Consider the following 24730-nt stretch of genomic DNA (forward strand, 5'->3'; position numbering starts at 1 on the left):
TCTTTACTCACAGCTACAAAGGCAAGAGAATTATTGTTGGGCGGTGTATTAGTGCTCAAACGAACACACTTAAACCGAATTTTAATGGCTTAGAGAATGTCAAGCAAAATGGTTGGACCTCACACATGTTCACTTCATCAAATCTGGCCCTCTTTGAAAAAAGTTTGAACACCCCTGGCCTAGGCTATAAGATGATTGCTAAGACCCTGAAGAGCCGCAGCACATTGGCCAAGACCATACAGCGGTTTAACAGGACAGGTTCCACTCAGAACAGGCCTCGCCATGATCGACCAAAGAAGTTGAGTGCACATGCTCAGCATCCTATTCAGAGGTTGTCTTTGGGAAATAGACGTATGAGTGCTGCCAGCATTGCTGCAGAGGTTGAAGGAGTTTGGGGGTCAGCCTGTCAGTGCTCAGACCATACGCCGCACACTGCATCAAATTGGTCTGCATGGCTGATGTCCCAGAACGAAGCCTCTTCTAAAGATTATGCGCAAGAAAGCCCGCAAATCGTTTATTGAAGACAAGCAGACCAAGGACATGGATTACTGGAACCATGTCCCGTGGTCTGATGACACCATCTGAACCAAATAAGTTTATCTTGGTCCCAAGCATGTGTGGCGGCAACCAGGTGAGGAGAAGGAAGGCAAGTGTGTCTTGCCCACAGTCAAGCATGGTGGTGGGAGTGTCATGGTCTGGGGCTGCATGAGTGCTGCCGGGACCGGGGAACCATGAATGCCAACATGTACTGTGACATACTGAAGCAGAGCATGATCTCACTTTGGAGACTGGGCCGCAGGGCAGTATTCCAACATAATGACCCCAAACACACCTCCAAGATGACCACTGCCTTGCTAAAGAAGCTGTGGGTAAAGGTGATGGACTGGCCAGGCACGTCTCCAGACCTAAACCCTATTGAGCATCTGTGAGGCATCCTCAAATGGAAGGTGGAGGAGCGCAAGGTCTCTAACATCCACCAGCTCCGTGATGTTGTCACGGAGGAGTGGAAGAGGACTCCAGTGGCAACCTGTGAAGCTCTGGTGAACTCCATGTCCAAGAGGTTTAAGGCAGTGCTGGAAAATAATGGTGGCCACACATAATATTGACACTTTGGGCCGTTTTCACTTGGTGTACAAATTTACACTGTTATACAAGCTGTAAACTCACTACTTTACGTTGTAATAGTGTAATTTCTTCAGTGTTGTCACATGAAAAGTTATAATAAAATATTTACAAAAATGTAAGGGGTGTACTCACTTGTGAGATACTTTACGTGAGTATATGTATATATGTGTGTGTATATGTATAGAGATATATATATATATATATATATATATATATATATATATATATATATATATATTATATGCACTTCAGTGTACTTTCACACTGGAGCGGCGCTTTACCGTTGTTTTAGCTGCGCTTTTAAACGCGCCTGTGTTGCTGCGCTTTACAGGCGCTTCGGAAATGCTGCCCATTCATTTTAAGGGCAGGGGTGGTGTAGGACGCATCCATCTTAAAATGCTGCTTGCAGGACTTTTTTTTCCCCATTCCACAAGCACTCTGGCTTTCACACAGAGGAGGCATGAGAGGCAGTTTTCAGGCGTTATTTTTAGTGTGAAAGTACCCTTATTGTATTTGTTTATAGAATATTCATGTACTCAAGCCACTAAAATAAGTTTACGTGCGTATATGCACGTTCACATATAAATTTATGCTCATAAGCTCCTCTTCAAATGAAGCTTTGGGGCAATTTTCTTTTATTTTCTCTAATGCCTCTAAACGCTCTTAAAATCTATCACATCCAATGTGCATAGCCACGTAGGCTATAACGCTGAACTACCTTTAAAGGCATAACAAATATGCTGGAGGCCTAATAAAAGCGGCATTTGTTATTCCTGTGTGCATGAGGCTTTAGACTTTAAGTAGTACATTTTTAATCTTGCAGAAGAAAATATTTGAACTGATCAATCTGTTGTATTACAGGTTCCTATGGGCTCCAGGGAATTAAAAATGCTGTATCAGGTTTGTTTTCTATTTTTTTTTTTCTTCATTACATAGGCTTTGTACCTAAACGTTTGTAAGTCACTTTATATAGAAGTTTTCTCCTCAGTTCTGTGGCCAGTACTCTCATTGTATAAATGGTTTATTTGCACAGGCTCTAGATTTATTGTGTTGCTTCTCTGTGGTAGCAATAACCGTCCTTAGGTCTGTGTCCCACAAGATACTGCATATGTGACCGCATTACAGAGGTTCCTACTGACTTCCACACTGAGATATTGGGTGATTCCCAAAGTAACTGGCTTAAAGTGATTGTAAACATTTACATATACCCAGTGAAGGGACTATCCTTGGGTGATACAAAGAGATTAAACCAATCCTCCTACATAAGTTATCTGTTTATCTGCAGTCTTCTCGTCTCTACATCATTCAAAGTCCAGAATTTATAAGCTTGTCTGAGCTGTAAGAAAAAAGGGGGCAGAGAGTTGAAGTTAGTCTGCTGAGCTCAGTAAAGAGATTTTTGAGAGCTGATTGGAATAATCTGAGACTGCAGTAGCATGTGAAACCTTTTCACACATCGTACAAAAAAACATATTGTGCAATGCCATTCATTGTTAATGGCACCCCAAATTTGATGAGCAAGACGCGTGGCTTTGCACGCGAAAAAACAAGCAGAAAGATGCACTGCTAGAAACTTACAAAGCTCAAAGATACTTGAGCTTCTATGCTGTGTTTACTACATATTGAAATGAACAGGCTGCCCTATGTGCAAAACGTGTAAAAACTTGCGTACGAGCAACACACTACATAGTGTGAAGTGAGGCTTCAGTTGGATTTCTGTCTGATAGGCCTGATAAGGCAGTCAGTGGGCAACTTGAAGGCAGGCTGACAATAGTGCATTCCATTGGAGGCTGACAAAGCCAAGTCATCGCCTTGTAATTAGAAGTGCTTTTACTGGCAGGATCTCCAGATAAGAAACTTGTAACACATTCAGTTAACATTTACTTAAGAAAACTGTACAGTGAGGCATGATGCTAAACATACTGAAATATAGATGTTCCCCTAGTGTACAATATTTTTTTTGCTACTTGTACTGCATTGTGTTTATCTTCTACAGGACACTATTTTTGCTACAGAGCATGCAGTATGTTTAAGCCGGTAAACTGGAGGTTTGGGTTACACCTAAATGGAACCTAAACAAGGAGCAGGAAGCTGCTTTTTGTGTGGAGGGATGCAGTTTGGAGGTACCCTGTTTCCCCGAAAATAAGACCTAGCGTGATTGTCGGTGATGGCTGCAATATAAGCCCTACCCCCCAAATAAGCACTACCCTGTTTCCCCAAAAATAAGCCCTGCCCTGAAAATAAGACCTACAAGGACTTTAACTAGGGCTTATTTGGGGGGTAAGGCTTATATTGCAGCCATCACCGACAATCACGCTAGGTCTTATTTTCGGGGAAACAGGGTAGTAGAGGTTCGCTTGCAACCATGATGCATTCAAAGTAGGGTAGTAGTGGCGTTAATGTTTAAGATCGATGTAAAATGTTCTCTAAACCCAATCCTTAGTCCATAAGGCTGCTTTCATATTGATGTGGTTCGGTTTGACTGCAGCACAGCGTACCTGTGAGTTTAGTGCTGGTTAGCTGTGCTTTCCGAGTTCTATTATTAAATCCTGTAGTTTTGGGGTGCTTTCTGAAAACGCACACAAAATGCTTGCATGCCGCATCTTTTGTGCACATTTGACAAGAACACGAAAACCGCAGGGCCTAATAGAACACTATGGGAAAGCACAGCTAACCAGCACCAAACCTGTGGGTACACTGCACCACATTTATCTGCAAGCAGCCTAAAAGTGTGCATTATTGGGCAATAGTTGAGATCTTAATCTGGGATTCTCATTTCCTTGCCACTTAAATAATAAAGTGGGCAGCTGGTTAATCTGCTGTTTCTTATTAATCCAACTGTATTTTTCAGATTTCTTTCTACATGCCTATACTCCTTGTGGGAAAATTAGATGGATTAGAATAGATAGAGCATGACAATAAAAGCCGGTGTTTCATGTAATACAGGAACATTATAAATGTGTGATCTCAGCTCCTATACTATTACCAAATTCACAAGAATGCTGATCTGTCAGAATATGGGGGAAGCCATTTTCACATGCAAATTACATCAGTCGCATTATTCATAAGTGAGGGTCCCTGACTAGCTGTGATGGCAAGATACCGGGTCATAAATATTGAGCTTGTATCTCTGCCTAAGCTTAGAAATGTATAGGTGTGATGTGAATGAGCTTTGTACACGTTTATAGAAAGTGGCTTAACTGTATCCTGATGGAATATTACCTTGTTTTGAATGTTATTAGGTAAGGTAACTTTAAAGCAGCACTCCAGCCAAAAATAAGATATAAAAATGAATAGGCCATTATTGCTTTTACTGCCATTGACATGCGGCTGGAGGGTTTTACACACTCCCACACAATGCTTGTAAATTTGACAAATCGACTGTCCCCTTTCAAATGGAGGCTCTGCAGCTACCGTATTGCTTCCACACACCCCCGTGACTCTCGGCCTCCTCTCTCCCTGTGCGGGGGCACTGTGCTTGGCGACCATCTGAAAGTTCAAACGGCATGGCGAGTGCCACCGGCTAGAGGAGAGAGATCCGTGAACATCCCTTCACTGATCTCCCCTTTTGGTTACTGACCCAAAAGTGACGTATAAAACGTCACTTCCAAGTGTTGATGTTACTTTCCCCATTATGGCTGGCTTAGAAGCTAATGGAATACAATTTGCTTGTCATTAATTTCTTTGGAGGACAGGTTAGCCATTAGGAGTCTTTTAGACCCTGATGTCTTGTTAAAGAGTATCTTTCACCAAAAAAATGCATGACAATGTGATGAGGGAAACAAAATGGTAGTAAAAAAAAAAATATGTCAAATATTAAATCTACACCCAACCACTCAAAATCTGCCACCCACCCCCACATGCACACACAAAAGTAAATGCACATGTTGGGGTTCCTACACATGAAAACATCAATTTGCACTAAACATGCTACATATTGTAGTGAACTCTGGAGTGAGAGCAATACCTGTAGAGGACATTTAAAATGTCGCCTATGGAAAATACAGGGTACTGAAATGTCACCGTTTCATGGAAGAAGTAATTTTAAGACTGAACATGTTGGGTGTCTATTTACTTGTCACAACCTAATCCTTTTATAGATCGCTAAAAATTGGGTAATACTGTATATTGCATTAATATGTGCTAAAATTAACTTTAGTAAAAAATTTTTACTAACATTTTTCATTTTATAAGCCATTGCGCTACTATCATGTGACACGACTTTTGGCTAATTTTCTAGGGTGTCTGCCTTTAAAAGCCCTTTCACACTGCCAGCGCAGGGGCGCCGGTGGTAAAGCCCCGCTAGTTTAGCAGGCTTCACTGTAGTTTTAGAGGCGCTCTTCAGCCGCTAGCAGGGCGCTTTTAACCCCCACTAGCGGTCGAATAAAGGGTTAAAAGCGCCGAGGTGCTTTGCAGGCACTTCAGCGGCACTGAACATTGAGTTCAATGAGCAGGGGCGCTTTAGGAGCGGACACCGCTCCTAAAGTGCCTCGAAGCTGCTTGCAGGACTTTTTTTTTTTTTTTTTTTTTTACATCCTGCTAGCGCAGAGCCCCAGTGTGAGAGCTTTTACAGGTGCTCTTTTTAGCGCTAAAGCGCCTGAAAAACGCTTCTAGTGTGAAAGGGGTCTAAATGATGTGTGGGAAAACTGCTCTGGGAGCAAAAATGTTGTAAGGGTAAAATAAATCAGCTTTTGCTGCAGTATTCATTTTCATGACATATTGTCTACAGTATTTTTCTGCCCCTGGACATCCTTAGCTTGCTGGCCAGCATCATGCAACCCACTATCTCTGCGCCCAGGTCATCCAGCACTTACCCCAGCCTGTTACTGCACAAGGAAATGTGAAGCAGCCCAGTGATGAGCACGTCTCATTTTGCTTTCTCTATCAGCTTGCTTCTTGTTTAGCACCTGAACGAATTAGTTTTTTGTTCTGCTTCCCTCTCCTACACCCCAACCCTGCTATAGAGGGACTGCAGGATGCTGGTAGCAGGTCAAATTCAGGTACTTGCAGTTAAACAATGCATTTAATAATGTATTATTGATTACACAGCTGCATTAATTTGCCCTATATCAGCCTAGAGCTCAGCTTTATTCCATCATTTGTTTACATGGTACTAAAGGTAAAATAAATGACATATATATATGATAGTCTTTCATAAGCATTAACAAAGCCCACTTTGTTCTTTCTTCTGTGTTCCCCCTGTAACAATTTTTTTTTTTTTTTTTTTTAGCTTTTTTGCTGCTGTTTTTCCACTTTAACAGTTTAAGCTGTGCAGTTAAGTGGAAGTTAGAGGGTAAGACAAACTACTTAACACTGACAGAGGTGCTTACAATGATCAGCTTTTATTCAGTTAGTTTAAATCTTTATCTGAAAAGGAAAAAACTGTTGCAGGTCAACGTTGTGGTGGTTCCCCTGAGGGACTCAGTGCCAGAACTCTAAGTATGCAGCTGAGAAGTAGGGAGGGTAGGTTAGATCAGTACATAATGAAGGAAGGGGGAAAGCTCAACTAGTTTTTGTATTTCTTTACATTTTTGGACTAGATTTAAAATGATTTGATTAAAGCAGAACTTTCTGTAGAAAACTAAAATTTGCCATAAGGAATGATTTTATCAGAAGACACACTCTTCTACAATAAAAGATGCTCGGCTGTCTGCTAACAGATTTATGATTGTACAATGAACTGCACATGGCAATGCCACTATTGTGCTGATCATGGTTCTCTTTGGTGGAAAGGAAGCTGTACTGGAGGGCCTAGAGTGCCAGGATCTCCCTGCTTCTGCATTGTTCCTTCTGTGGATCTGCGCTTTCTGCACCTCTCCTACTGCTTCTTGAAAATAAGTCATCAGAGGGTATCATGAGAAAAGACAGCCCTACCTCTCTACCAAGATGGCCATCGGAGACACAGTGCAGAACAAGGTATGATGATGTATTAATGGGGAAAAGCTAGGCTTGAGGGCGCTTTAACGCATTGTGAGTAGTTTACTATTTGTTTGCCTTTTTTTGGCCCCGTGTCTTCGTTTAGATCCACTTTTAAAGGTTGGGTTTAAATGAGGGGAGGTTAACAATTAAGATGGGTGCCCAACTTGTGGCCCTCCAGCTGTTGCAGGACTAAAAGTACTGTCACGCTTGTAACTGTCAGCCCTGCACTGCCTCATGGGACTTGTAGTTCTGCAATAGCTGGAGAGCTACAGGTTGAGCATCCATGCAGGGTCAGTTTTGAGCAGGGTTAGGTTCTAAGGTCATGAAATATTTTAAGGTTAGCAGTCAGGACGTTTTAGAGCACTTTTATAAAAACCTGTTTTATTTAGCCCCAAATGGTTCCGTACAGGTTTCTCAGTTCTGGAAATCAACGTGCAGCCATTGGGTGGATATAGAAATGGTGTTTTACATATGTATTCATTTGTTTATCTGCCACACATGGTTGCTGTTAATGTTCCAGCCGTCTACTTGCCGGCGTTTATATAATGAGAAAACAACATTTTATATATATATGTTTTCTCATTATATAATGCCAGCAAGTAGATGGCTGGAACATTAACCGCATTGTTTGTCCCTGAGACATTACACTACACTGACTTCCTGTTGGAAGTTTATAATCTTGATCCTTGGAATGATTGTTTAATTTTCTTATATAATATATATGGTGGTAACCTATGCTTTGTGCAGGTTTCGAGCGTGCATAGAAAGCAGGCGTTCAATAAGTGCAATGAATTATGCTGTCTAAAAGCAGTATTCCTGCCCCTTAGGGTAGTTTTCATGATTACATCTTCTGTGAACAAATGGCTCTGTTGCTCAATAATACAAAAAAGGACGACAAAGAAATAAATCACATGACTTCAAGTTAAAGAAGAAAACTGCCAACATTAAACAGGATTTTAAATTGCTAAAGATGTTTACTTTTGTTTTAGAATGATTAAAGTGGTATATATGCAGTGTACATTAAATGTCAAATTGGAAATACATGGGTTGTTTAAACATCTGCCGTTTTTATATGTTGGAGGGAATACTGTCTGAGGATGAGACAAATGGGAGGGCAGACTAGAAGTAGAGCTAAAAGCCAATGGACTGGTGAATAGTTATAAACAGAGGTTATCTAAAGCCTAGTACAGAAGATCAGAAAATCGGATGTAAAATACCACTTCTGAAGCAATCGTACAAAAATCTGAGCATTAGTACACAGCTTTCCAGAGCCAATCACGACAGTTCATCCAAAAAGGGGACAAACAAGAAATTTTTTCTCGTAAGATTTTCAATTAATCAGTACAGTTTTCATCCGAAAGAAATCGGAAGAGCAAGACCACACATGCTCGGAAATAAAAGAATACATTACAACACATTACATCAAATCCGAAGTTGTATTCTGTCCTATGGGAATTTTCCTAAGTTGAGTAACGTCTTGATTTTTGATATGAAACTATCATGCAAAAAAATTGACAATTATTCGTCTGATATTCTCATCGTGTGTACAAGGCTTAAATCTATCATTTTTGGTGCTCCTGTTCGGCTCCTGACTTTAATACAATTTGGTAAAGTTTCATTAAATCTAATTTGCAGAAAGAAAATGCAACTTTAGCTTTATTTTGTAGAAATTCCGCCTTATCTGGTAAAGTTATGTTTTCATGCAGCGCAGTGCATTTATTTTCAGCACACAAAACAGGCATGTGCAGCTATGTACCTCCTCTTATAATCCGCTTCAGGGTGCCAATAAACAATACTATTGCGTAGTTCACCATTTCCTTGCCCTTTTTGAACACACTAAATCTTTTCAGATCGTCTTTAAATTTGAGGGTTGGGGTTAGGATTACAGGGTCTGTTTTGAGCAGAGTTGAGTGCAAAGGTCATGAAATATTTAAGGTTAGTAGTCGGGACGTTTTAGAGCATGCCACTTTTATAAAGTTTTTTTGGCTCGATGCAGTTTGAGTTCTGAAAACCAATATTCAGCACTGGGTGGATGTAGAAAATTGTTTTTTACATATGTAGCCATTTGTATATCTGCCACACATGGTGACTATACACTCACAGGCCACTTTATTAGGTACACCTTGCTAGTACTGGGTTACACCCCATTTTTTGCCTTCAGAACTGCCTTAATTTTTCATGGCATAGATTCATGAAGGTGTTGGAAAAATTACTCAAAGATTTTGGTCCATATTGACATGATAGATTTACGCAGTTGCTGCAGATTTGCCAGCTGCCCATTCATGATGTGAATTTCCCATTTAACCACATCCCGAAGGTGCTCTATTGGATTGAGATCTGGTGACTGTGGAGGCCATTGGAGTTCAGTGACCTCATTGTCATGTTCAAGAAAGCAGTGGTGAGATGATTTGAGCTTTGTGACATGATGCATTATCCTGCTGGAAGGAGTCATCAGAAGATGGGTACACTGTAGTCATAAAGGGATGGACATGGTCAGCAACAATACTCAGGTCGTGGCATTTAAACAATGCTCAGTTGGTACTAAGGGGCCCAAAGTGTGCCAAGAAAATATCCCCCACATCACCACCACCAGTCTAAACTGTTGATACAAGGCAGGATGGTCCATGCTTTCATGTTTATGCCAAATTCTGACCCTACCATCTGAATGTCGCAGCTAAAATTGAGACTGATCAGACCAGGCAACTTTTTTCCCAATCTCATATTGTCCAATTTTGGTGAGCCTGTGCAAATTGTATCCTCAGTTTCCTGTTAGCTGACAGAAGTGGCACCCGGTGTGGTCATCTGCTCCTGTAGCCCATCTGCTTCAAGGTCTGTTGTGTGTTAAGAGATGGTATTCTGCATGCCTTGGTTGTAACGAGTGGTTATTTGAGTTACTGTTGCCTTTCTATCATCTCAAACCAGACTGCCCATTTTCTTGTGACCGCAGACATCAACAAGGCATTTTCATCCACACAACTGCTGCTCACTGGATATTTTCTCTTTTTCAAACCATTCTCTGTAAACCCTAGAGATAGTTGTGCTTGAAAATCCCAGTAGATCAGCAGTTTTTGAAATACTCAGACCAGCCTGTCTGGCACCAACAGCCATTCCACGTTCAAAGTTGCTTTAATCCCTTTCTTCCCCATTGTGATGCTCGGTTTGAACTTTAGCAAGTCGTCTTAATCACGTCTAGAAGTCTAAATGCATTGCGTTGCTGTCATGTGATAGGCTGATTAGCAATTTGTGTTACCATGCAATTGAACAGGTGTACCTAATAAAGTGGCCGGTGAGTGTATATGGTAATGTTTCATTCTCATTATAGGACTGTTGTAGCTTTCGTACATGTTGTAATGGTTGTAATGTTTCTAGATTTACCAAAACCATGTTATGTAAATATCCTCTATTTGTAGCCGGTTAAGCAGATGCTACATAGTTGCTGATCTAAAGGTCTTCATACAATCATATTTTAACTTGCCTTGTTAGCTTATTACGTAATCCGACCATACATGGATCAAAATTTGGTCGGTTCAGCAGAGACCAGCTGAATTTCGATCCATGTATGGGCTACCTGGTTGTTTATAACCAGCCTGTCTGGCTTTTCCCAAATCATTAGTGCTGCCAGCTATTGCATGCAACACCTAATCACTGTGTTCTGCTGGCAAGGAAGGCACAATAGTGCTGCAGTTGGGATTCCCCCATCAACAGTCAGTTCCACCCATGGTGGAAGGAAGATTGCTTGACCTGCCTCAACTTTGCCCTATTTCCTGGAATACTTGAGGCAGATTTCAGAGGATTTCCCCTAGTCTTGACCATTTTGATGGCTAAAATGACAGGTTGAACTGAGCTATTCATTCAATCTCCAAAAGTTTCCTTAAAATTCTGAAAAAAAATACTATTGCTTGTAGGTTGCCTTTGGTCTATTTTTGTGATTTGAAAGCTGATTGATGGTTGAAATTGCTTAAAACTGCTTAATATACAATATGGCTAGGACAACATTTAATTCTAACTTTTATTCTAACCCTAATGCGGCATACACACGATCGGACATTGCGACATCGAAATCCTGTGTTTTTTTTTTTTTTTTTTTTTTTTTTTTTCTGACAGATGATGGCTCAAACTTGTCTTTCATACTCAGGGTCACACAAATGTTGTCGGAAATTCTGAACGTCAAGAACGCGGTGATGTACGACGAGCCGAGAAAAATGAAGTACAATAGCCAGTGCGGCTCTTCTGCTTGATTCCGAGCATGCATGGAATTTTGTGCGTTGGAATTGTGTACACATGATCGGAATTTCCGACAACGGCTTTTGTTGTCGGAAAATTTGGGAACCAACTCTCAAATTTTATTTGTTGGAAATTCCGACAAAAAATGTCCGAAGGAGCCTACACACGGTCGGAATTTCCGACAACAAGCTCCTATTGTACATTTGTTGGAATGTCCGAGTGTGTACGCGGCATTACACTTATACTATAATTGTTGAACCTAACCATACCTTAACGCTGAATTGCTGTATTAAAGCTAAAGTCTTGGCAGAAATAAAGGATATAATAAAGCCCAGTAATCACAAATGTATTTTTGTTTGCAAGCATTGTAAGTGCCTGAATTTGACCTGATATGATTCTCTTGCAGTCCCTGTATAGCAGTATTTGAGGGTAAGAGGAGGAAGCAGTTTGTCAGGAGTACAATCTGTTCATGTTCTGAGTGTAGAGATGAGCTCATCGCTGTTCGGTTTCACTGACCAGTCACAGGAAGAGTTTGGGATGACCTGGGCTCAGAGGAAGTGCGTTAAATGATGGCCACCAGACGAACGACATTTAGTGGAAAAAAAAAACTACTGCAGAGGAAATCTCTGGATTGAAGAATAAAGCCCAACTCAGCTTTGCTATCACTTTGGTTTGGCCCAACCAATTTCCTTTACTAACTTCTGTGGCCATTGTTAGTGCTGTATAAACTGTATGTAGTGTTGGCAGCAGTACAGGGACTTCAAGTCAGGCTGAGCACTACTCCGCCATTCACAGGAAGCATCGTATTTTATCAATGAATAAAATTCTTTCTCTGGCTGAGGTGGCGAGGCAGACGGATATCACGGTCTCCAACTCGGCCAAGCCCAAACCATTTAAAATGGCAAAACTGGAGCTGGTGCTGTGTAGTAATGCAGCAAAAACTGTGTTTTTCTTTTTTGTTTATTTGGGTCATTCATTTTTGTATTGTTTTTTGGCAGGATTTCTGCTATTATTTATTATTATTATTATTATTATTATTATTATTATACATGATTTATATAGAGACAACAGTTTACGCAGCTCTTTAACTCCTTACACCAGGGGTCTCAAACTGGTGGCCTTCCATCTGTTGCGGAACTACAAGTCCCGTCATGCTTGTAACTGTCAGCCTTGCAATGCCTCATGGGACCTGTAGTTTCACTTCAGCTGGAGGGCCACCAGTTTGAGGCCCCTGCTTTACACCTTATTGGTGGCAAAACCTCACACTTGAGATTAACTTGGGGGTCAATTTAAAAAGTGGCAATATGGAAATCCTTGAAAATGTGGATTGTGCTCCGCTTGGCTTCATATGTTGAAGCTGGCACATCTCAATAGAAATGAATGACAGTATAGTGGGGGGAGCTGGGACGAGAACCCAGTCATGTGACCTCTTAAGTGCGTTTTACTCCACCATTGGCTATATATGCCTGCTGTACCATGTACTTGTATAAAAAAAAAAAAAAATCCTGTTCTTTTGCTACCTGTGCGTGAAATCCATAGTATTCCTGTCAGTCCCTCTGCTTTCCTATTAAAAACTGACCACACTAAGCAAGAGTACAGATGGTAGTCGGTGCTCTAGCTGTGCTGGGAACTCAGCCTGCTCTCCAATGATCAGACTTGTCCTGATGTCCAAAGTTGCATGGCAAGTCGCCACAAGTGTGAACGGAGCTGTAGACGTCAGATCCTCTGCAGTCACTAAAGTTATAGCTTCTTGCATGGTTCTGCCAAGTCTGTATCTAGGACAATGACACTTTTTTAAGGTTTTCTTGGCTAACAATTTGTAAAATAAATTCTACTTCATCATCACAGGGAATCAACGTTTTGGTTTTATTTTTTTCAAAAATCTTAACTGGTGATGACTGAAAGAGGAAAGGTTGTTTTTGAAGTTTAAAGTGATTGTAAAGTCTCGTGTTTTTTTCTAGTTTAAAAATAACAAACCTGTTGTACTTTCCTGCGCTGTTTAATGGTTTTGTACAAAGCAGCCCAGATCCTCCTCTTCTGCGCTTCTGGCCCCTCCCTCCTGTTGAGTGCCCCCACAGCAAGCACCTTGCTATGGGGGCACCCGAGCCGAACCCCAGCTCCCTATGTCCATTCAGACACGGAGCTCTGGCCCTGCCCCCTTTCTCTCCTCATTGACTGACTTTGACAGCAGTGGGAGCCAGTGGTGCAGCGCTGTTGTCTCAGCCAATGAGGAGGGTTGCAGGATGATTAAGCACTGACTACAGAGTGAAACACGTTGGCTTACCTGCATTTTTCCGCTATGGCATGTATCTTTGATGACTTTTATTTAATAAAGGCAACTCATCCGTTTGAGTGCAGCTGTCCAGGACTTCTTCTAATTACTTCGCTCCTGCAACATTGCTGGATCAGGAGGGATCTCAGGTAAGTATGAGGGGGCCTGAGGCACACACAAGGCTTTTATTCTTAATGCATTAAGATTAACCTTCTGCTTTTACAATCACTTTAACTATGAGTAAGAACCCTTTCACACTGGGACATTTTTTCAGGCGCTTTTCAGCCCCTGTAAAGCATATGAAAAATGCCTCCCCTGTATCCCCAGTGTGAGAGCCCAAGGGCTTTCACATTGGAGCGGTGCACCTGCAGGACGTTAGAAAAAGTCCTGCAAGCTTGGTCTTTTGGCTAAATTTCGTCAGCCAATACAATTTTGGTTGTTTCAAGTGGTTGTAAAGCCTAATGCATTAAGGTGAAAAACCTTCTTTGCTGCATCTTCCCCCTGAGCCCCTCTGTTCCAGCAATGCGCACAAGCCCAGCGATTCCAGCCGCTGTCACCATCCTCCCTGGATAGATTGATAGCAGCAGGAGCCATTGGTTTCTGCTGCTTTCAATCAAATCCATTGGCAGGGGGACGGGGCTGAGTCCTGCTGTCTGCGTCAATGGACACCGCAGTGGGACTCGTGCGTGCCTTCAGGGAAATCGGCTCTCCGTGGGGGCACCCAATGAAGGGGAGGAGCCAGGAGCTCCACCGGTGCGCCCCAGAAAGAGGATCGGGGCTGTTATGTGCAAAATCCTTGCACAGAGCAGGTAAGTATAACATGTTTGTTTTTTTGTTTTAATACAACAAACCTTTACAATCACTTTAAGGTCATTAATCAATGTCAACAATATGGAGAACATGCATTGAGACCCTGTCTGAAATTCATGCTTTTAATCTAACTTTTTTTATTTGGGCCCTTTTAAATGTCAAATTGACCTTGAGGAATGATCAACAAAATCCTAAACCTAAAACTGACAATGAAACAAAAGAAAGCATTGCTGTTGGCATGCACCCTGTAGTGCCACATTTACAGTGCTAGTTTGCACCCTCTAGAATTCCCATCCTCTGCCTATACTGATCCACCCAATATGTATTTGCATAGTTAGGCACTCTACCCATCTATCACCACTTTGTGCTGCCGATGGGTTGCTAAGGCTTCATGTGCATAGGATAGGCTTATGGAGTGTGCATGCTTCACCTATGTCCTAGTGGTTAGGGATTTTAGAGATCTCCAGCCTGTGAGGGGGCAGGCACTGTAAAGATGTAATCTGGAACATTTGGATGCTAGCAAACCACCTCGCAGGCTTATTTTAATGGCTTGCCTTTTGGCTAATTCAGAATCAGAACGTGACCACATTCAGTATGTTTTTTTTTTTTTTTCACAGTAACTGAAGTGCAAAAGATAAGTAACGTACTATTAGTATATCATCCATGAATGATTTGCAGCATTTACAGGAGATCTTTTTGCTTCTTTCTTTGAATCTATCTTTCTTTTACTCTTCTTCAATGAATGTGCTTGAAATATCCACAAAATAAGATGTGTTATGTTACTCAGTGTTTACCCCCGCGATTTCTTTACTTTTCATTTGAATCTCCTCTTTTGTTGAGTCCCTTTTGTGTTTTTGTAGTTTTGTATCATTTAAAATGCTAAATGTACCTTGAAAAATTGGTTGTAGAAAGCCTTTTTAGGCCGAACAAAGCTCGTGCTGTTTATCATTTTTTTTTCAATCCTGTCCTGATTTTATTTTCAGATTTTGTTCTTTTTTTTTTTTTTTTTTTTTTTTTTTTTAAGTCACACACACACAACTTTTATTTTATTTATTTTATTTATTTATTTTATATAAGGTTGCTGAATTCACATTATAGAACTTAGTCTGAGGAAAAACCTTTCATAAGTAGCTAATCTTTACTCTACATGAGCGCATACCTTGCTATACCACTGTGCCCAAGTGATGGAGCCCCTTAAGGCAAGCTCTGCCCTGTAAGGGTAAGGCCAGCCATATATGGTTTAAATCTCGGCCAGTTCAGCAGGAACCAGCCGAGATTCGAACCATGTATGGGTAGGCTGAATGGTATCACGTTGGTAGCTTGATCAACTTTGGTACAACCAGCCTACCATATTTATTTGCGATTATCTCTAGTGTCTGCTTTAGCCAGGAGCGTTCCCCCGGTCCGCACTGTCTGCGTTGATGGGGGTGTTGGTGCAAATTTCTTTCCTGCAATCAGAATTTCGCACATCTATAGCTGGCCTAACTGTAACAGTGCTTGGCCCTGGTGATTGACTGCTCAGGCACCTAGCTCTGCTGAATCTGTGTATGAGGTTTTGAGGGTCACTTAAGCAGGGCCATAGAGCGAATTTTTCTTTCCTGCAACCATGGTTTCCAGGAAAAACTTTCTAGAATCCCCCATCAACAGTCAGTGGTGTTGGGGGAATTTCTCCCGCAGAACTCTTGTGTTCTCGAGGTGTGGGGAGCCGTCACAGCCAGGAGAACACAGTGATTATTGCTAGTGGCTATAGCCCCTGGGCTTTGACATCTCATAAAACATCCAACAGGCTGGTTGTATTATCGATCGGTTAACTTGGGTACTATCAGCCTGCCCATACATGGTACAAATCTCATCCAGCTTTACTTTAGTGTTGTGGGTTTGATCTCCAAACTACGGCCCTCCAGCTGTTGCCGAACTACACATCCCATGAGGCATTGTTAAACTCTGACAGTCAGACATGACTAGGCATGATGGAAACAGTGGCGTCACTAGGGTTGGTGTCACGTGGTGCGGCAGAACGTGGGGTCACCTCCCCGACACCATGCTGTATGTTATATATACACTGTTCTGTATATGATGTACAGTATGGTGTCATGGTACAGCCTGGTCTGTAAATGTTCAGTATGGTGCCAGGGTACAGACTGTACATTATATACACACCATACAGTACAGTATATACACTGGTCTGTATATAACAAGGAGAGATATGGGGGGGGGGGGGAGGCAGAGGCATGTTCTTTGTGCAGAAGCTTCACTCACCAATTATGCCTCCCTCCACTCAGGCTGGTTCCCCTTTAGGTGGCTTGTGTAGCTATAGCAGCCATTGTTTCATATCTCCCGCCCAGCTGCTCACAAAACCCCGATCACAGCTCATTGCATGCAGGGGGGTTTATCTCTGATAGGAGATAAAGTGTCACGGCTCCTACCTCCTCTGAGCCCACACAGAAGGGCAGTGCATACTTATGGTAGCACCAGCCCAGGTGTCACCCGGTGCGGTTCGCACCCCCCCTAGCAATGCCACTGGCATAGGTGTGCACAGCCTGTTGCATTAGGGTGTGCACCTCAAAGCTTATACACAATGCGTGTGTGCATGTGTAGTTTTACTGACGGTGTCAGTAGAGCAGAGATTGTTGTCAGTAGGGCACTGGATGGCGTTAGTAGTTTTTATTATTTTTTTTATTATTATTTTTTACAATTTTGTTTACATTTATTTTTTTTAGGAGCCCTGTTAGGGGGCTTTGGTGAAATATCAGGGGTCTAAACAGGGGAAATTTGCACCACACAGGGTGATTAGGGTGTGCCCAGGCACACCTGCACACCCTGTGCGCACGCCTATGGCCACTGGATGGGAATTGTAGTTCCTGAACAACTTTAGGGCCATAGTTTGGAGACCCCATGGGACTTTACTGCCTTTTTTTTTCTTTCATAAAAGCTTTAATGCTTTAGTAAATCTTTACTATGTTCAAGATCTATTTGTTTTGGGGTTGGTGCAGCCTTTTTAACCCACTAAATCTGTTGTGATATTCCTTATTTTTTTTAATGCAGGAAAATTACAAAAAAGCGTTTTAAGACCTCTTTCACACTGAGGCAGTTTTTAGTCATTTTAGCTCTAGAAATAGAGCCTGAGAACTTCCTCCCATGCCGCCCGAATGTGAAAGCCTGCTTTCACACTGGGGTGGTACACTTGCAGTACATTAGAAAAAGTCCATCTTTGGGGCGGTTTTTAGAGCACTGTCTACAGCACTGCCAAAACGCCTCTGCCCATTGCAGTGAATGGGCAGTGCTTCAAAAGCGCTGCAACACAGGCATTTTTAAACCCTTTTGCCACTGGGGGGTGTTTAAAAACGTGCCGCTTAAACAGCGGTAAAGCCCTGCTAAAACAAGTGGCGCATTACCACTAACGCACGGGGCAACCCCAGTGTAAAAGGGATCTAAACTCTAAATAGCGGAGTACTAGCATGATCTTTCCCCATAATTTTAATAACATGTTTGTCTGCCTACAACTTTTACTAATCGCAGCACCTCTACAAAATGCAAATCAGAAAACATCAGTCTGGCATCATCCTGTTTGTGATTCTGCTTGTGCCAGTCAGGCCTGCTCTGTCTTTTGAGTGAATTCTTATCCAGCTCTCCAGCCTCCTCCCGAGTAAACTGCGATCAGACAGTTCATTTAGCACGCGCCCTTTTACTGCCGATTGCCTTTGATTTTTCCTCACTGTATTTCAAATGCTGACAATTATTTCTGCTATGTTTTCATCTATACTAGTTTGCAGCATAATATTTTGTTTTTTGTTTTTCTCAGATTTTTGCCTAAAAATAAATGTTTATATCAAACATTTGACCAGATATTTGGGCTTTTGAGGAGTAATCTGACTTCTTTTAAGTTAGGGAACCGCAGTGAAATCTTTGTAAATACTCTTAATTGTCTGTTGTGTCTTGTAAAGGTTTTTTAAATATTCATCACATGAGATGAAAAAATTCTAGTTTGGTGCTGGAAACCAAGCAAACATTGTCTCCCACAGCTCTGCTGTACAGGGGCTTAATGATGAGGATATCAAGTCAAATTCATTTGCTTAAGGTGATTGTAAATCAGTGGTCTCCAAACTGTTGTCCTTTGCTTGCTTTTATCTGGCCCTTGGGGCACTATTTTCATCCACTGTTACCAACAATGGGGTATAATTCCCCCTAATTGCGCGAAAGATGGGGCACAATTCCTCCCAATGACACCAAAGATGGGGCACAATTCCTCCCAATGACACCAAAGATAAGGCACAATTCCTACAAATGACACCGACAATGGGGCACAATTCCTCCCACTGACACCAACGATGGGGCATTGTTTATTCCCACTGACATCAGGACCATTTTAACTCACAATGGCTATTGTCTGGGCCCCCCTTAAATCTGAAGGACGGTAAGTTGGCCCTTTGTTTAGAAAGTTTGGAGACCCCTGTTGTAAATGATCACCTTGTAAAACAACCCATTGAGTTTAAAATAGAAATTTGTATAGATTTTTTTTTTTTTTAAATTATAAATACCCTTTTGCCCTTTTTTATAAGTGATTACATTCCCTCTGTTCTCGGCTCCATAATAGCTGATGGAGGAGAAGCAGCAGCATGCGGAGCTTCCCTGTGAATGGCTGTGCAGCGGGGGCGTGTCAGGACAAGTCTGATCATTGGAGGAGAGTCCACTGAGTTCCCAGCATAGCTTGAGAACTGACCACAGTTGTCTCTCCTGCTTAGTGTGGTCAGTTTTTAATATAAAAGCAGAGGAACTGACAGGAACACCAGGGATTCCACGCAAAGGAATCAATACAAAGAGAACTGGATACTTTCTCATACAAGTACACGGTACAGCAGGCACATATCAGGAATATGAAGAGTTGGGGTAGCAAACAGTTTAAGCCCAGTTCACATGTACAGAGATTCAGAAGGAACCAGCTGAATTTCGGTACATGTGTACTCATCTGTTCAGCATAAGCCGGTTTTGCTGGGAAACCAGTATTGGATCAGCTCTTGCAGCCAATGATCTGTGTATTCTAATGGGTTATCAGAATACAGTATCCTTGCGGGGGGAGATGGATGCATGGTTCAGTTAGTGTTTTTATGTTCAACCTACCGATTGAACAACAAAAAAAATCAATTATACCCTGCCAGGTATCTGGTTCATGCTGGAATGCACACTCTCATTGTGCAGTCCAGTTTTGCAGCCCATTCATTTGAATGGGCTACAAAACACACTGGAGCATGGAAACAGTAGTGCAGGCACTGCACCAAATTGCATGGTAATATATCATGCAATAAAGTGCCCCAAACATGCTGCATTTGTGAGATGCATTTGGGATGCCATTAACAATTCATTGGCACCCGCATGCTCTTGCAAAGGCACCGCATTCACCTGTGGTGTGGGAAACGTACATGGAACGCGCCTTTCCCGCACTGTGTGTTTTGATGTGAACCAACCCTCAGTTATTTTAAACAATCTGCTTCTGTAAAACAATTATTGAGCTCAAAAAAAGGTTCTGTTGATCTTTGAATAATTAGGGCAATTATGGTTTGCAGAATTTATTCAAACACAAGTGCTGACCGCCACTCTCCTATTTCTTCATATGACATTGGAGTTCCATTCACTTTGAATACATTTCCTTTTGTGGATCCATGCAGGAAGTGCCATTAAATGCTCCTCAGTGGGACACAGACAGCAAACAACAATCTAATAGGGTTTTTAATCCTTCCCTATGCTGTATGAAGCGTAAAAAAAAAAATAAAATATGTTTTTGACTTTAACTTTATAACCTGTGGTGTGCTCGAATGAATGTGCTGCCTTAACATGAAACACCACATTGCAATGTAGCACAAAGCTCGGATTGGGCCCTTATTGTAAACTAAGAAGTGTTTTCTATATGGTTTTACATTCCATATTAACTGATCAGAATCTTAAATGGGGGTTTCTCTCACACTTTTTTTTTTTTTTTTTTTTTTATGTAAGGTTATGGAGAGCATTTTTTTTTTCTACAACGCCACCAGGCACCACATTATTGGCAAATCAGGTTACAACTTTACAATGTAATGTAGCTAGATCCTTGAGGACAAATATTTGCTCATTAAGTGCCAGAATGGGATGTGTCTAAATGAGGGACAATAGGATAATTTTTATGATTTCTTATCTCGGTTAAGCAGAAAAACACATGCATTCTTGTATTTTTGTCTTTGTTGGCTTTATGTACAGCTAATTATCACCTGCTGTAATTGCTCCTGCCAACACCCATTAGCTAAGAGAATGTTTGCTCCATGAATCCCTGACTTTTATATATTGGTATATACTGGTTACTTGGCATCTTGTCACATTACAGCATCAGTTAAACAATAGTTTTTCGGTTTCATTGTTTTTATTGAAGGTTAACATACAAGTAGGTAATACAGCCATAAGCCCTTGATGACTGCAAATGGAGCTCGCAACCCAGGCGAGAGACAAATTGAAAAAGCATACATTAACAGCGTATATGGTAGGTGCAGCAAACCCAATTATTCAAGTTTACCTTCAAAAGGGAGATATCACAGAAAATCAAGAACAGGAACAAGGGAATGTGTACTTTAACTCCTTGAGAGATATCACATAAGATGCTAACCGTCTTCTCGTTGATCATGATCCACAATAGTTTACTTTTCATCAACGTTAAGTCCACCACTGGACTCTTCTAAGCACTTGCAATAGTAATTTTAGCTGCCAGGAACATAAAATATATTCAGTTCCGAGTAGATCTGGGAACTCCAGCTATAGGTTTATTAAGCAGCACAGTTCTGAGGTTTTTGATAACTTTGGTTATGAAGATAGGGCATGAACTCATATCCAGTACCGTCTGACTTTAGGGTTTGTCTACAATATGTGCAACATCATTCCCAATTGCCCACATCCCCGTAAACAGAGCATTAAACAATTTTTTTTTTTTATGTTAAAGGATTTCTACATTCTTATTAGTATTTACATTATGTACATTGTGAATAGAAAGCCATGCAATGAGTAACTAAAACCATGTTAAGTAGGAGACTGATTACAGCACCTAATACATGCATACGTGCAGGACAACCTCATTTTTTTTTACCCCAACATTTTCACCCTAAATCGCACTAGCTCTGATAGGCTAATGAAACAATTCAACAAGTTTTAGACTCCTTTATATCAGGTGTCCAGAAATGCCCATGTGTCACTGAGTAAAAAAACCTGAGGGTTTGTGGTAAGCAGTAGAAGGAATAATGACCCACCCCTTGATGTCAGTGGAAGCAGTGGTGCCCCATTGTTGGTGTCAGTGGGAGAAAAAGTAAGATATCAGTGGAAGGAATAGTGCCTAATCGTTGGTTTCATTGGGAAGAATGGAGCCCCATATCTAGAGTCTGTGGAAGGAACAGTGCCTTTTTGAGTCGGTGGAAGTCAGTGTGCCCAGTCTTTGGTGTCAGAGCACTAGTGCCCCTTCCTGGTTCCAGTGGAAGGAATAGTGCCTAATTTGTGGTGTTAATGGAAGGAATAGTGCCCTATAATGGTTGTCAGTGGAAGGAATATAGTGGCTCATCATACGGTGTCACTGGAAGGAATAGTGGCCAAACAATGGTGTCAGATGGAGTAGTGTTCGAAAGGTCAGCGAAGGGGAACCACTGCTGTATGTTTGACCTTTTGGACTTTGATGGAAGGTGTATCAGCTTTTCTGGAGTAAGCCACTTTTATGTTCAGCTGGATTCAGTAGGGTTGTCATTTTACCTGGAAAAATGTTGTGAGCTTGACACACTACAACTTTTAGACAATTTGATAAAGTGGAGGCAAGTTTGCGCTATACTACTTTGCTTTTAGGGAACAAAGGTAAGGTTGTTTAGGAGTCGCTGCACATTTAAAAAAATAATTAAATTCATTTTTGCTGGTTATAAAAGCCGCTTAAAATTTGTACCAAAAAAAGTGTTTGTATCTTGCTGGAGGCTGCCTATATGTTTAGGCTATTCCTAAACAATTAAGCTGTATATCCAGCCAAAAATATTTTTCCGGTCTTGGATAGTATTGGGAAGATTAGAACTCCTTTACCCTCACTTCCTGTCCTGCTGACAACAGTTTCAGAGGACAGGAAGGGAGAGAGGGAAAGCAAAGAGAAATACAAGTGACAGGGTTTCTAGCCCTCACGATACTGTGCTACTAAATATATTTAATTTTGGTTTGTTGCTGTTGCAGATTTTCCATAAGTTTCTGTCAGATGAAACAATGTCTGCAGAACAGGAAGTGAGGAGAAAATCCCTCTAATGGAGCCCTCTATAGCAGTCCAAAAACTATCCAGAACTAAAATGTTTTGCTGGACTTACAGGTTTTCATAAAAAAAATCACCTTAAATTTTATTTCAAGCCAAAAACATTTACTAGTTTTCGGTTGAGTGGGGAAGAATCAGCAGCAGAAATGAAACTCTCCTGTGTAGAATGTTGGGGTGATCTAGCGGTGACATCTGTCACACCATTGATCTCTGGGTTTAATTTACTACTGGCTGGCTAGGTGGGTGTCCTCCCTCACTACTCTGTGCATCCTTCCTGAGGCTCTGTGATTGGGTATGGCCACATACCATAGAAGTACAGATCTTCGTTAAGTTTATGTAAGTAGCTGTGCCCTGCTAGAACCACCAAGCAAGATTTCTTTGTAGGAGAGTTGTAGAGTAGTCAGCTTCCAAGTCTTAAGATGCATCCAATGTAGCGCTCCACATGGGATTTTGTCTCCTTAGAAAAAAATGCCTGTGTAGTTTGGCCTTTTACAATATATTTTTATTACTAGTATGCCTAACCAGAAGGTGTTTTGTGTTTGTTTTTTGTTTTTTTTGTTTTTTTTTTATTATTTCATGGTGAGAAAGGGTTAGAACACTTGAGAGATTTACCCTCCTCACTTTTTATAGTCCTGACAATGGTGAAGTGAAGCAAAATCTTAAAAGGGGATACAGGTGAATAAAAACCATAGATGTAGTAACCCTACTGTACCTAATTTTTTTTTCTTTCTGTGCTGTTTTTGGGAGTTTTTCTCTATATTTTTGTATAAGGGCTAAGATCATTTTTAATTTTTTTTTTTTTTTGCTCCTGAGAGGTTTAATGATTCATCGGCATTCACTTAATTAGGTTATTCAGTTGTGCTGCTAAAATGGCCAGCTTTTTATTGCTAGGAGAAGCAATTGATTGCTAAACAAATGCACAAATTGCTCTTTTTTACAGCTTATGTTAAGTGAATTTTTGAGAAAAAAAAGGCACCAGGGACAGTACTTAAAGTGACACTAAGCATATACTGTTTAATTTACATTGGGGGAGATATACTAAACCTGGTGCACTCAGAATCTGGTGCAGCTGTGCCTAGTAACCAATCAGCTTCTAACTTTAGCTTGTTCAATTAGGTTTTGACAATACAATCTAGAAGCTGATTGGTTTCTATGCTGAACTGCACCTGATTTTGCACCATGTGGTTTTAGTAAATAACCCCTTCAGTCTCTTCTATTTCTGTGTGTGGATGAAGGCACTTTAAATATTTTAATAAAATAAAAAAATAAAAAAATCTAAGTAGCTCTTTCCTGATAGATATACAGCTGCCACATAGCTCAGCTCTTTCCAAGCCTGTCTGCAGGAAAACATAAGCAGGACGAACTTCTAGTCCTCTACTGCTGGTTACATGTTGCAAAAAATAAATAAAAAGCCTTCAAGATGCAGCCTAAAAATAAATACCGTATTTACCGGCGTATAACACGCACCCCAAGTTTAGGAGGGTATTTTAAGGAAAAAAAACTTAAGTTTAAATGCCAATCAATGCAGCCTTATCAGTGTCCATCTGCAGTCTTGTCCATCATTGCAGAATGATCAGTGTCCATTTGCAACCTTGCCCATTGTCATATGCAGCCTTGCCCAGTGCTGTGTGCCGTTTGCAGCATTTAATTGTTTAAATTTGCCGCCGAGATAGACAGAGCCTGTGTACTCGGCTCGTCATGCCGCCCCACCTCCCTGCTGTCTCAGAGGATGAGGAGGGAGCGCTGCCGAAAAAGACAGAGCCGAGTGTATTGTGTACTCGGCTCGGCTCCGCTCGCAGTCCTGCCATTGGACGGAGTGTTATGTCCATCCTAGGAGCTGGGCGGGACTGCGAGCGGAGCCGAGCACTCGACTCGGTCTTTTTCGGCAGCACTCATGTTATACGCCGATTTAAATACGGTAATATCAATAAACTATTGTCATACAAATATACAGTATATTTGAAATCAAAGCTTTATTATTTTTTTGGCAATAACACGGTGTGGGCGGATTTCTTCCAGTCACAGGCTGTGTCACACCCCTCCAGCCTGTGCCTTGGAATAACTGACAGGTTGTTTTGCTTGCGTCTATCTAACAAGGT

At 41.3% G+C, this 24730-nt stretch overlaps 1 protein-coding gene across 3 annotated transcripts in view; it reads left to right on the plus strand.

The window, feature by feature from the left end:
• The window catches only part of MTUS1 (microtubule associated scaffold protein 1), a 335192-nt gene that overhangs the window by 171591 nt on the left and 138871 nt on the right, over positions 1-24730 (plus strand). For all 3 annotated transcript variants that reach the window (XM_073608006.1, XM_073607998.1, XM_073608014.1), the window contains exon 6: positions 1987-2025. In XM_073608006.1, the coding sequence (XP_073464107.1) occupies positions 1987-2025 (39 nt within the window). The remainder of the gene's footprint in view (positions 1-1986; positions 2026-24730) is intronic.

This window comes from Aquarana catesbeiana, linkage group LG01, assembly GCF_042186555.1.
Source record: "Aquarana catesbeiana isolate 2022-GZ linkage group LG01, ASM4218655v1, whole genome shotgun sequence".
Lineage (NCBI taxonomy): Eukaryota > Metazoa > Chordata > Amphibia > Anura > Ranidae > Aquarana > Aquarana catesbeiana.